The sequence below is a fragment of the Neovison vison genome, chromosome 7 (assembly GCF_020171115.1).
Source record: "Neovison vison isolate M4711 chromosome 7, ASM_NN_V1, whole genome shotgun sequence".
Taxonomy (NCBI): Eukaryota; Metazoa; Chordata; class Mammalia; order Carnivora; family Mustelidae; genus Neogale; species Neogale vison.
This window is the reverse complement of record NC_058097.1, coordinates 43,639,829-43,653,938: the sequence shown is the minus strand read 5'-3', so window position 1 is coordinate 43,653,938 and position 14,110 is coordinate 43,639,829. Positions and strand designations below refer to the sequence as shown.

The 14,110-nt window shown below is 37.1% G+C and overlaps 1 protein-coding gene and 1 long non-coding RNA gene across 5 annotated transcripts in view; both read right to left on the bottom strand.

Annotated features, from left to right (window-relative positions):
- The window catches only part of LOC122911597 (zinc finger protein 420), a 186,268-nt gene that overhangs the window by 66,045 nt on the left and 106,113 nt on the right, over positions 1-14,110 (bottom strand). The window contains exon 7 of one of the 4 annotated variants that reach the window (XM_044256441.1): positions 12,085-13,341. In XM_044256441.1, the coding sequence (XP_044112376.1) occupies positions 12,085-13,341 (1,257 nt within the window). Of the gene's footprint in view, positions 1-11,481; positions 13,687-14,110 lie in introns of those variants that run through there. The other 3 variants (XM_044256434.1, XM_044256439.1, XM_044256440.1) reach the window with 3 other exon arrangements.
- Positions 1,915-3,841, bottom strand: LOC122911620. Its single transcript, XR_006385495.1, has 2 exons — positions 3,566-3,841; positions 1,915-1,986 (listed from the first exon to the last, which is right to left on the bottom strand). It is a non-coding gene; the product is annotated as an uncharacterized LOC122911620 (long non-coding RNA).

Sequence of the window (14,110 nt, the reverse complement as noted above, 5' to 3'; positions counted from 1 at the left end):
TTATCCTACTTCTCCACTATGCAAGAGGACACTTCTCCACATATGAGCCAGAAGACATCAACAGGGATATTAACTGTAGCATTTGTGGTTAAGAAGAAGTAGAAACACATTTCTGAACCTGAGTGTGGTAGATACCGAATACCTATGGGTAAGAAGGTATCTAACAAGATACTAAAGAAAAATAATATGCTAAATAAGATACTAAGGGAAAAAATGTTAGCAGAAACTCTAAGTCTTCAGAATTTAAGAGATACAAGATTTTAAAAGTTGGGGCGCTTGGATGGCTCAGTTGTTAGGTGTCTGCCTTCGGCATAGGTCATGATCCCAGGGTCATGGGATCAAGACCCGCATTGGGCTCTCTGCTTGGTGGGGAGCCTGCTTCTCCCTCTCCCACTCCCGAGGTTTGTGTTCCCTCTCACTCTCTGTCAAATAGATAAAATATTTTTTTAAAAAGTTGTAAAATAGAGCACCTGATAGGATTCAAAAAGGAAGTTGCCAAAAACGAGCTACGAAACTCCCATATACCATATTCAGTACATTCAAAACATCAAGTTGTGGAGATGAGGAAAGAATTTGGGAAAACTCTGTGTGCTGAGTCTTACATCTTCCAGGAGAGAAGAGAATGCCTGCCCATCTCTCATGCTAATTGGGAGGGGGCACTATGATTGCTACAACCTGGGAACAAAGTGGATTGCTGTCTTAATTTCCTGGAGAAATCTAAGTATCATGAGAATGCTTGAACTAGTGCTGCTCTTCTATCAGCCAACAATCTCAAAGTGTATCCAGAACAAGAATGCATGAATGTTTCCCAAGGACCAGATGTGGCCCTAGGTCTGTGAAAAAAGAAAAAAAAAAAAAAAAGCCACTTAGAGGGGCTCCTGGGTAGCTCAGTCAGTTAGTGTTCTGCCTCAGGTCATGATCTCAGGGTCCTGAGATTGAGACCTGTCTTGGGCTCCCTGCTCAATGAGAGTCTGCTTCTCCTTCTCCCCTTTGCCCCTACCCCCTGCTTATGTGTGCTCACTCTCAATAAAATCTTAAGTAAATAAGTATATGGGCTGAATTAAACACACTAAATCTACAACAGGGATAGGATTGAGAAACAATGGGTCTTTAACATTTATCATTAATGTTTCATATAATTACTATAAAAATACGAAGCAAAGACATGTTAACATGTATTCTTTCTACATAATACATGAGTGCCTTGTCAAATTTTTTGAACTGTTCAGAAGAGTTTATCATCCCACTTATTGCCTACTAATTAGAAAGTTAAAAATTATGTTTATAATGGAAAAGCCTAGTAACTACCTTAATTGGTGAACAAATTCAGCAATACCAATAGTAATACCAGGACAACATATTTTACTTATATAATGACATATTTAATGCTTTATGTTATGCAGAGTATACCTTTTGCTATAGTAAGTACATATCATCATATTATTACCAAAACTACTACTTCTGTATTTATTCATAAGGAAACAGACAAATCCCAAAAGTCTGACATTCTAACAAGCCTAGATTCTAAAAATGGGAGTATCAAAAAAGTTACAAGAAAGTGATGGTGGTGACTGTTCTCAGTTAAGAGATTATAAGATGAGGGCCTTGATCAGATTCTTATTTGGAAAAACATTTTATAAGCCAAGTTTTTTAAAAGGTTTTAAAATTTTTATTGCATATTTTAAAAACTGTGCATTCCAATAATTAAAATCATTTGAACAAACAAAAAAAAATGGCACTCTGATTAAATTGCATTTTACAGTTTACAGGACACCATGGACCAGCTTTGTTTAAACTCTAGATTTCACTGTCATCCCACCCAGCTTCTTCCTGCATTAACATGCAAGTTCTTTTTCTTCCCTGTCAGCCAGACTGGCAGATGGGAGAGGCAGGCACCTTCATTGTCAGTAGTTCTTTGATGTGAAAAGGGGCAGCACAGTCATTTAAACTTGATCCAACCTCTGTGCATCTTACAAAGTTGAACAGCTAAAAGAAGTAAAAAAGGTAATGCTTGTGGAATATACAGTGCATATTAGTGGCAATGCCTCATTACAATTCACCTGCTTGCTTCTCCTGTTCAATCATTTCTTTTGAAGGTAGTGGATTACTCTCTTGTATTTTTGTCTTCTTCCAATTTCAATTTACTGAATTTCTCAATCTCCGCTATTATTGGGTTTGTTAGACATGGCCGCAGAGAAGTAGAGCAAGATGCACAAGCGAGCAAAGTCTGGTCTGCACAGTGGCGCCTGCTGGATCTTTTTTTCCTAAAGATCCATTTGTCAGAGAAAGAATGAGAAAGAGAGCACAAGCAGGGGGAGTAGCAGGCAGAGGGAAAAGCAGGCTCCCTACTGAGCAGGGAGCCCAATGTGGGACTGGGTTCCGGGACCCTGGGATTAAGACCTGAGCAAAAGGCGGACAGTTAACCGACTGAGCTACCCAGGCGTCCCTAAGCCAGTTTTTGAGATACTTTGGGAAATTATGGAATTATTTTTAATTTTCTAATGCCATGCTCTTAAAATTAAGACAATCTCATTTTTAGGTTATGCATGAAGTAATTAGGAGTGAAATGTTAATAAAAATAAAATGTGTCAGATGTTAACTAAGTCAGTCTTGGATGTAATGGATGTTTCACTATTATTTTAGCTTTTCTGTGATTTTTAGAAATTTTCAATACAAAAAGTTGGTGAGAAAATTTAGCTAGAAAAGACTTAAAATACAAAAAAAAGATATTTAGGGAAATGTGAATAATCATATGTAGGAAATATTCTATGGAGATATTTGATTCTATAAAAGTACAAAACAAAGGGGATATTAAAATACTAGATAGACTAGAAATTCTTTTTGTAACCCACATGATAAATATCCATAAACACAAAAGAATTCTAAAAATTAATGAAAAATACTAGAAATTGTACACTATTGACAGGTAATTTACAAAAAATTCAGATGGCCAATAAGCAAATGAAAGCATGCTCAGTCTACCCAATATTTAAATAAATTCAGATTAAAGCAATGGCATATTTCTCATTAGATTGACAAAGAGCACCAAGTACTATTAAATTGTAGGAAAATGTGCATCTCAAACACTGTTGATGGGACTGAATGTGCTTTATCTGGAAAGTAATGTTACTATTACAATAAAACACTAAATAAAAGGGTGTCTGGGTGGCTCAGTCAGTTAAATATCCAACTCTTGATTCTGGCTCAAGTCATGACCTCAGGGTCCTGGAATGAGGCCCACCTCAGGCTCCTGGTTCAGTAGGGAGTCAGCTTGAGGATTCTCTGACCCTTCCCTTCTTTCTCTCTCTCAAATGAATAAATCTTCTTTAAAAATACACTATTTTTGTTCCACAAACCTGATGTAAGAATCTATCTTACAGAAATAAAAACATACCTATACAAGTATTTATGTTTAATGGTATTTATTGACAATTGTTTGAAATAGCAAGGAAGGCAAAATAACATGAATGTGCAACAGAGAAACAACTTGAACATTTAATACCTCTCCATATGTAGTATTCTGCAGCTAATAACACTAAAATGAGTAAGTTAGATTTATATGTACCTGGAAAGATGTCCATTATGTATGTTGCAGGAAAGTTGCAGACTGATGTCCATACAGTGACCCTGTTTAAATATATAAATATTCACAACCAAGAAAAAAAAGTATAAACATGTACAAACATAGAAATGTACATTTAAACAAAAAGCTTCAAAAGTACTCAAAAAGTACTCAAAAGTACTCAAAAGCTACAAAAGTACTGACTTAAGAAGTAAGATTTTCTTTTGTTTTTTTTAAGGTTTTATTTATTTAAGAGAGAGAGAACACAAGCAAGGGACAGAGGGAAAGAGATAAGCAGACTCCACAGTGAGAAGGGAGCCCAAGGGACATGGGGCTTGATCCCAGGACAGTGGGCAGTCTTAACTGCGCCACCCAGGTGCCCCAGGAAGTTAGATTATATGTATATTTGATATAATTTCCTGTTTTGCAGGAAATTCATTATGTAATTTCAGAAGGGTAATTCAAATATGAAAAAAAGTTACATAAAAATACACTTAATTTCTAACTTTTCTTTTCAGAATAAGTAAAACACTGTTAGAAGTAGAGAAAAAAGTAATGACGTAATGGCCCATTTGACAATCTTTATTCTTGTATTTGTTATAAAATTCATCTTAGAAAAGAATCTCCAATTCTAGAACTTTATTTATGGCCTAACTATATCAATGATAAAGACATTTATTTCATTACCAGGCCTTTAAGATTTCACAAACCTGTTTTTTGTGTTTGTTTTTAATATCTCATTAAGTTGAACTAAGAATTGGGGTAGAGGGAAGAGTAAGAAGGGACTGTGAAGGAAGACTTTTACACAGAGGAATTCCCCTTTTTTAAGAGGACAAGGGTCCTATCTGTAGAAAAAGAATGGGATTGGTAGAGGAAGGAACTTGCCCTTTCATAAACTCAGTTGGCCTCCAGCTATAATGTCTAGAGTTTCCACCTCTGTGGTTATTTTTTGTAGCTAGAGCAGCATTTACAAAAATAGTTCACATGCAAAAGATATTAATAGGCATTATAAGAAGGGATTCATGGTCAAGAGTCTGGCATGTGAGGGGTTAAAGTTTCGAGAAATACCTTTACTAAAATATTTATTATAGCCCTGATAAAATAAAATGAACTTATTGCTCCAAAAAGTCATGTGAAATATGCCATCATTTACAAGCTGGTTTGACCACAGAATCTCTTTTTTTTTTTTTTAAAGATTTATTTATTTGACAGAGACACAGAGAGGGAATACAGGCAGGAGGAGTGGGAGAGGGAGAAGCAGGCCTCCTGCAGAGCAGGGAGCCTGTTGCGGGCCTCAATCCCAGGACTCCAGGATCAGGACCCAAGCAGAAGGCAGACGCTTAATGACTGAGCCACCCAGGCACCCCCAGAATCTTTTTTTCTAATATCATCTGAATCATATTACTTAAAAAGTACTACAGGAAATTTTAGGCTAACATATTATCTGTAGAATTAAACACAGAGATATGGTCCTAAGGAAAAGAATTCAAAACAAGTAATTTTAAGGTAGCACAAGGTACATTACTGTTACATCATTATAAAAACAAGGGCAACTGGGTGGCTCAGTGGGTTAAGCCTCTGCCTTCAGCTCAGGTCATGATCTCAGGATCCTGGGATGGAGCCCCGCATCAGGCTCTCTGTTCAGCCGGAAGCCTGCTTCCCCTTCTTTCTCTGCCTGCCTCTCTGCCTACTTGTGATCTCTCTGTCAAATAAATCTTTAAAAAATATATTTTTTGTATGTGACAATCATGCAATCCATTGAGTAGTGAAAGGTTTATTTATGATGTAATAAATAATAAAACCTGAGCAAAACAGACTGATGATATAGGTAACAATGAGAGCTGTTGTGACTCCACAGCAATACTGTTAAATACTCATGAATTATGTATGGTTCTCTAATATTTATTTGGTATGTAATGACTAACCTTTGAACTCTGAATTTGGCAAGTTGCACATAAACAATGTATTTAAGTTGTAGGTATCAATAGTTTAAAAAAAATTTTTTTAAGAATTTATTTATTTATTTGACAGACAGAGATCACAAGTAGGCGGAGAGGCAGGCAGAGAGAGAGGAGGAAGCAGGCTCCCTGCCGAGCAGAGAGCCCGATGCGGGGCTCCATCCCAGGACCCTGAGATCATGACCTGAGCCGAAGGCAGAGGCTTTAACCCACTGAGCCACCCAGGCACCCCTAAAAAAATTTTTTTTAAAAGATTTTATTTATTTGACAGAGAGACAGACAGACAGCAAGAGAGGAAACAGAAGCAGGAGGAATGGGAAAGGGAGAAGCAGGCTTCGCTGAGCAGGGAGCCCAACCATGTAGGGCTTGACCCCAGGACGCTGGGATCAAAGGCAGATGCTTAACAATTGAGCCACCTAAGTGCTCCTAAAATTTGTTAAACAATAAGACACATAACAATAAAAATATTAGGAGAATTGTCTTCAATAGATGACTTTAGGGATGCCTGGGAGGCTCAGTCAGTTAAGGGGCTGCCTTCGGCTTGGGTCATGATCCCAACATCCTGGGATCAAGTCCCACATCAGGCTCCTTGCTCAGCAGGGAGCCTGCTTCTCCCTCTGCCTCTGCCTGCCACTCTGCCTGCCTGTGTGCTCTCTCTCTCTCTGACAAATAAAAATAAAATCCTTTAAAAAAATAGATGACTTTAGGAGGAACTTCATACCTTTTCAGAGTCAATGAATTCATAATTCAAATAACAAAAAGGAAATTTTAAAAATTAGATCATAATTGAATTTTTTAAAAGATTTTATTTATTTATTTGACAGAGATCACAAGTAGGTAGAGAGGCAGGCAGAGAGAGAGAGAGGAGGAAGCAGGCTCCCTGCTGAGCAGAGAGCCCAATGTGGGACTCGATCCCAGGGCCCTGAGATCATGACCTGAGCCGAAGGCAGAGGCTCAACCCTCTGAGCCACCCAGGTACCCCATAATTGAAATCTTTATAGAACTATTGGGACGCTAGCACTGATAATTTGAACATCTAAAAAAATAAAAAATGTTATTTTAATTTTACCTTGGCTATTATCTCAACAATAAGTCCTATTTGCAAATTCTCATATTGTAAGAACTAACTAAAAGCAAAATATCAAAGAACCTCAAAATTTCATGATGAAAAAAAATTCCCTGAAATCATTTAACAATGTATCATAAAATTAAACTGAGATTTTTCTGAATGCCAGAAGTTGATTCTATGCTAGTACATTGGTTTTTTTTAAATACTTTTTTTTAAAGATTTTTATTTTATTTATTTGACAGAAAGAGATCACAAGCAGACAGAGAAGCAGGCAGAGAGAGAGAGGGAAGCAGGCTCCCTGCTGAGCAGAGAGCCCGATGTGGGACTCGATCCCAGGACCCTGAGATCATGACCTGAGCTGAAGGCAGCAGCTCAACCCACCGAGCCACCCAGGCGCCCTAGTACATTGGTTTTAAGGCAAATACTAATTTTAAAACTCAACTACTAATCATTCAGCCAAAATGTGTTTTCTTTTTTTTTTTTTTTAAAGATTTTATTTATTTATTTGAGAGAGAGAGAGTGAGAGAGAGCATGAAAGGCGAGAAGGTCAGAGGGAGAAGCAGACTCCCCATGGAGCTGGGAGCCTGATGCGGGACTCTATCCTGGGACTCCGGGACTGTGACCTGAGCCGAAGGCAGTTGCTTAACCAACTGAGCCACCCAGGCGCCCCAAAATGTGTTTTCAAAGAGCTTTTACAGGTAATAATACTGTATGAATTTTTTAACTTAAATTTTGTACACATGGTCACGTAAACTGTTTTTAGAACATTGAAAAACACATATTTCAAAACCACTCACTGAGAGAATTAAAATAACTTGAGGCTGTATCAGATCATTTTTCCATCATAATCATCTCTTACAAATATAATTTGTAGGGGTGCCTGGGTGGCTCAGTGGGTTAAAGCCTCTGCCTTCGGCTCAGGTCATGATCCCAGAGCCCTGGGATCAAGCCCCGGATCAGGCTCTCTGCTCAGCAGGGAGCCTGCTTCTCTCTCTCTCTCTGCCTGCCTCTCTATTTGTGATCTCTAAGACTATGGATTCTGAAAAACAATCTGAGGGGTTTGAAGTGGCGGGGGGGGGGTGGTGGGCAGGAGGTTGGGGTACCAGGTGGTGGGTATTATAGAGGGCACGGATTGCATGGAGCACCGGGTGTGGTGAAAAAATAATGAATACTGTTATGCTGAAAATTTAAAAAAAATTTTTTTAAATAAAATCTAAAATATATATATATATAATTTGTAGACTTTTGAAATCTAATTAATCTATAACAGATTAAATCTTGGACATTCCTGAAGAATGGCACTCCTTTGTATTTTTAATTGGTAGATATTATTTATATTTTATTTAGAATATTTATATCTATCATTATAAGGGAATCTGGTCTTTAATTTTTTAATTTTTGTTTAATTTGACACCATTCTTGTATTCTTATAATGATATGTTTATCATTATAAGGGAATGTGCATCAAAAATTTTATTGAGGGAAGAGGCTGGAAAATCTTAAGTACTTGTTTAAGACTATTTAGCCTAAGTTTCTAAAAAACCACAAGCTACTAAATCTCAACTATGATGAAACAGATAACCTAAGTAGCCATATAAATGAATAACCATTAAAGAAACCAAATTCATAATTGTAAAGCTCCCTAAAAATCCTCAGGCCCAAAAGGCTTCACTTGCAAATTTTCACAAACGGAAAAAAGAACACAAATTTTATACAACTTCTTTCATAAAACAGAAAAGAAACACCTCCCAACTCATTCTATTAAGTCGATATTATACAATATAAAATTAGACAAAGACTAGGGGGGAGAGAGAGAGGAAGGAAGAAAGGAAAAAAATAATATGACAGAATTATTATTTTTCATAATCTAAGAAAAATCTCCAACAAAATGTTAGCATATCAATTCCAAAAAGAAATTATATGACATGACTATGTGAGAGTTATTACAGTTATGTGAGGACTGGTTTTACATTAAAAAATCAATCCATGTAATCCACCATATAAACAGGTTGAAGAAAAAAGTCATATAATCCTATCATATATCTGAATAAAATCCAATATGCATTCGTTATTTTTTAAAAAAGCTAAACTGTTGAAGGAGCCAAGATGCCCTTCAACAGACAAATGGATAAAGAAGATGTGGTCCATATATATAATGGAATATCACTCAGCCATCAGAAAGGATGAATACCCAACTTTTGCATCAACATGGGTGGAACTGGAGATTATTGTAAATGAAATAAGTCAAACAGAGAAAGACAATTATCATATGGTTTCACTTATTTGTGGAATAGCACAAGGAATAGCATGGAGGATATTAGGAGAAGGAAGGGAAAAATGAACAGGGGGGATCAGAGGGGGTGACAAACCATGAGAGACTATGGACTGGGAGAAACAAACAGGGTTTTAGAGGGGAGGAGGGTGGGGAGATGAGATACCCAGTGATGGGTATTAAGGAGGGCATGTATTGCATGGAGCACTGGGTGTTATATGCAAACAATGAATCATGGAACACTACATCAAAAACTAATGATGTACTGTATGGTCACTAACATAATAAAAAATTATTTAAAAAATAAAAATTAAAAAGTTAGGAGCAGAGGGGAACTTCAATTTAAAAAAGAACATCTACATAAAGCCAACAGTTTACATTGTACTTCATGGTGAAAGACTGAATATTTCCCCCAAGATTTGGAAAAACATGGATGTCTGCTCTTGTCTGTGTTATCCAACATAGCACTAACAGTTACAGCCAGCATAATAATGCAAACAAAAGACAGAAAAGACACAGACAAAAAGACACAGACCTGAAAGGAAGATATAAAACTGTCACTGTCCGGGGCTCCTGGGTGGCTCAGTGGGTTAAGCCACTGCCTTAGGCTCGGGTCATGATCTCGGGGTCCTGGGATCGAGTCCCACGTCGGGCTCTCTGCTCAGCGGGGGGCCTGCTTCCCTTCCCCTCTCTCTGCATGCCTCTCTGCCTACTGTGATCTCTCTCTGTCAAATAAATAAATAAAATCTTAAAAAAAAAAAAAACAACCTGTCATTGTCCATAGATGACATGATTGTCTATGTAGAAAACCCCAAGGAATTTACTAAAATATGAAACAAAACCTTCCAGAATGAATTGGTGAGTTCTGCAGCAAGGTCACAGATTACCAGATCAACATACAGATATATATTTATATAGTTTGTATATACTAATGATGAACAGGTAAAAATTGGATTTAAAAACACTACACTATTTAGAACTTTTCTTTTTTTTTTTTTTTAAAGATTTTATTTATTTATTTGACAGAGAGAGATCACAAGTAGGCAGAGAGGCAGGCAGAGAGAGAGGAGGAAGCAGGCTCCCTGCCAAGCAGAGAGCCCGATGCGGGACTCGATCCCAGGACCCTGAGATCATGACCTGAGCCGAAGGCAGCGGCTTAACCCACTGAGCCACCCAGGCGCCCTATTTAGAACTTTTCCAAAGAAAGTGAGATACTTAAGTATATATACTTACAAATCATGTATAAGATCTGTATGCCAAAAATTACAAATCCTAATAAAAAGTTTTAAGATGATGTCGATTTCCTAGGGCTGCCATAACAAATTACCACAAGCTTTGTGTTTTCAAACAGCACAAATCTACTACAGTTTTGGGGAACAGAAGTCCAAAATTAAGGTATTGGCAGGGCCATGTTCTCTCTGAAGGCAGGGGTTGGATCCTTTCTCTCCCCTCTAGTTTCTAGTAGTTACTACTAATTCTTGGTGTTACTTGGCCTGTAGATGCATCATTCCAATCTGATTTCACATGGCCTTCCCTGTGAGTTTGTGTCCACATTTTCCTCTTCTTATCAGGACACCAGCCATTACAGCAGTGCCCACTCTAATCCAATATGATCTCTGTCTTAACTTGAATATACCAGCAAAGAACCTATTTCCAAATTAGATCACACTCAAAAGTACTGGGAGTTGTTACCTGAATATTTTGGAGAACACAATTAAACTAACAACAATAACCTAAAAATGGAAAGATATACTAGATTAGTGGATTAAAAGACTTACCAAAGATATAAATTATTTCTAAACAGAATTCCTATTAAAACCTCAGCAAGATTTTGTAAATATAGGCAAGCTTATTATAGTATTTATTTGAAATGGCAAAAACTAAGAATAGGTAAATCAGCCTCTGCTTTTGGCTCAGGGTCCTGGGATTGAAACCCGCATCGGGCTCTCTGCTCAGCCTGCTTCCCTTCCTGTCTCTGCCTGCCTCTCTGCCTACTTGTGATCTCTGTCTGTCAAATGAATAAATAAAATCTTAAAAAAAAAAGAAAGAAAATTATTTACAACCCCACAGCGAAGGACTAGTATCATCAAAAATATAGAAAATACTCTTTCAAAACCCAACAATAAAAAATAAGACAATTCAAAGATCAGTAAAAGACACAGGTATTTCACCAAAATGGATAGAAAGATGACAAGCACATGAAAAGGTATTCAAGATCATTAGGCCATTAGAGGAATGCAAATTAAGATCAAGAAGAGACGTCATTACACACCTATCACAATGGCTAAAACAAAAAGTGATGACAACACCAAAGGCTGAGAAAGTCATATGCTACCAGTGTGAATATAAAATGGTAAAGCCACTTTCAAAAATAACTTATCCAATTCTTATAAAAGGAAACATGAATTTATTGTAAGACCCAGAAATTGTACTCTAAAAGTACAGCATAGTTAATAAAACATAGTAATAATATTGTAACAGTGTTGTATAAAGACAGATGGTAACCAGTATATTGTGGTCAGTACTGAGTAAGGTGCAGAACTGTCCAATCACTACAGTGTGCATCTGAAACTAATATAACATTGTATGTCAACTACACTTCAACTGAAAAAAAGAGGAAGATTACCCTTCAGCCCAGAAGGAAAAAAAATTTTTTAAATAGTGAGTAAAAATAAAATTTCAATAATAATTACTGTTTATTAAGTATAATCTATTTATTATACACTGCTTTAAGGCTTTATATGTATTTATGTTTTTTAAACCATTATAATGAGAATGATAGTTTTACAAATGAAAAAAACTAAAGCAACAGGGGTTAACTAACTTTCCCAAAGGAACACACATGTAGTAAATGGTGGGGCTCAGATCATGCTAAACAAGAGAATGATGCCAAACAAGAAAACCCTACATTCTATGGTTCTGCTCTTGCATGAATTCACTAATATATAACAAAGACTGAAATATGATGGAAACTGATTCTCCATTGTATTAATCTAGTCTTTCCTTGTTTGAATTTTCTGATAGTTACCTACAGGTAAAAGTAGAGAGAGATTCCTACCTCCATAATCTGTAATTATCTGATATTCCAAAACTGAGTACCAATGGGTAGACAAAAGATTTAATAAATTTGTATTTTCTCAATTATGAAGTTTATGATGTTGGGTAAGGTGTGAGTGACGTCTAAAGTCCTTACCACATTCATTACATTTATAAGGCTTTTCACCAGAATGAATTTTCTGATGTTGAGTAAGTTGTGAGCCACGATTAAAGGCCTTCCCACATTCATTACATTTGTATGGTTTCTCACCAGTATGAATTCTCTGGTGCTGTGTAAGATGTGAACCACGAATAAAGGCTTTCCCACATTCATTACACTCATAGGGCTTCTCACCAGTATGAACTCTCTGATGGTAAGTTAGCTGTGAGCCACGAATAAAAGCTTTACCACATTCCTTACATTCATATGGTTTCCTACCAGAGTGAGAAATCTGATGTAGAGTAAGTTGTGAGGCACAAATAAAGATCTTCCCACACTGCTTACATTCACAGGGATTCTCACCTGTATGAATTCTCTGATGTTGAGTCAATTGTGAGCTATAAATAAAGGCCTTACCACACTCTTTACATTCATAGGGTTTTTCACCAGTATGAATCCTCTGATGCTGAGTAAGATGTGAGCCACGAATAAAGGCTTTCCCACATTCCTTACATTCAAAAGGTTTTTCACCAGTGTGAATTTTTTGATGTTCGGTAAGTTGTGAGCCACGAATAAATGATTTCCCACATTCTTGACATTCATAGGGTTTTTCACCAGTATGAATCCTCTGATGACGAATAAGCTGTGAGCCATAGTTAAAGGCCTTTCCACATTGCTTACATTCATGTGGTTTCCTACCTGTATGAATCCTCTGATGTTCAGTAAGTTGGGAGCCACGAATAAAGGACATCTCACAATCTTTACACTTATAGGGTTTTTCGCCAGTATGAAGTCTGTGATGTAGAGTAAGCTGTGAGCCATAACTAAAGGCTTTCCCACATTTCTTACATTCATAGGGTTTCTCACCTGTATGAATTCTCTGATGTTCCGTAAGTTGGGAGCCGCGAATAAAGGCCTTTCCACACTCTTTACATTGATAGGGTTTCTCTGCAGTATGAACTCTCTGATGGTAAGTAAGTTGAGATCCACGAAAAAAGGCCTTCCCACATTCATTACATTCATAGGGTCTTTCACCAGTATGAATTCTTTGGTGCTGGGTAAGATGAGAGCCACGAATAAAGGCCTTCCCACACTCCTTACATTTATAAGGTTTCTCCCCAGTATGAACTCTTTGATGATAAGTAAGCTGTGAGGCACAAATAAAGGTTTTTCCACATTCTTTACATTCATAGGGTTTTTTAACATGAACTCTCTGATGATAAATAAGTTCTGAGCTCTGAATAAAGGCCTTTCCACATTCTTTACATTCATAGAATTTTTCATCTGAATGATCTTGCTGATGTTCTGTAAGTTGAAAGCCATGGATAAAGTATTTTCTGCATGCTTTACATTCATAGAATTTCTCAGGAAAATGAATTCTTCGTTTTAATGTAAGGGATGTGGTCTGGCTAAAATTGGGAATTTCTTTACAAGTGATTAATAGTTGCCTGAAAAGCCCCTCTTTATTTCCTAATTGGCTTTCAACCTGGTCTTTGCATTCCCTATAATCTCGAAAACTTTTACACTTATGTCTTGTAAACTGTTCTATTATCTCCCATTGAGATGATTCTATTTCATAAATTCCTCTCTTTGAGGATAGCTTTTTGGTCTCACACCTGGATTCCCAGTCTGTAAGATAACAAGAAAGTAAATTTTATTTTTATTTATATATTTTTATTTTCATATTCCTTGAAAAATAAAAATCTCTAAGGTAGTAAGAGTAGACTCAAACTATCATACTCGTAAGATGTCAATGGAATCAATGGAGCAGAAAAGAAATATCCATAAACAACACCATTATAAGTGCAAATTTAGTACACCATAAAGCTAGCAGCTCAAATCAGTAGAAAAACATGAATTCTTTTTAATAAATGAAACTGATAAGGGACGCCTGGGTGGCTCAGTTGGTTAAGCAGCTGCCTTCGGCTCAGGTCATGATCCCAGCGTCCTGGGATCGAGTCCCACATCGGGCTCCTTGCTCGGCAGGAAGCCTGCTTCTCCCTCTGCCTCTGCCTGCCTCTCTGTCTGCCTGTGCTCGCTCTCTCTCCCTCTC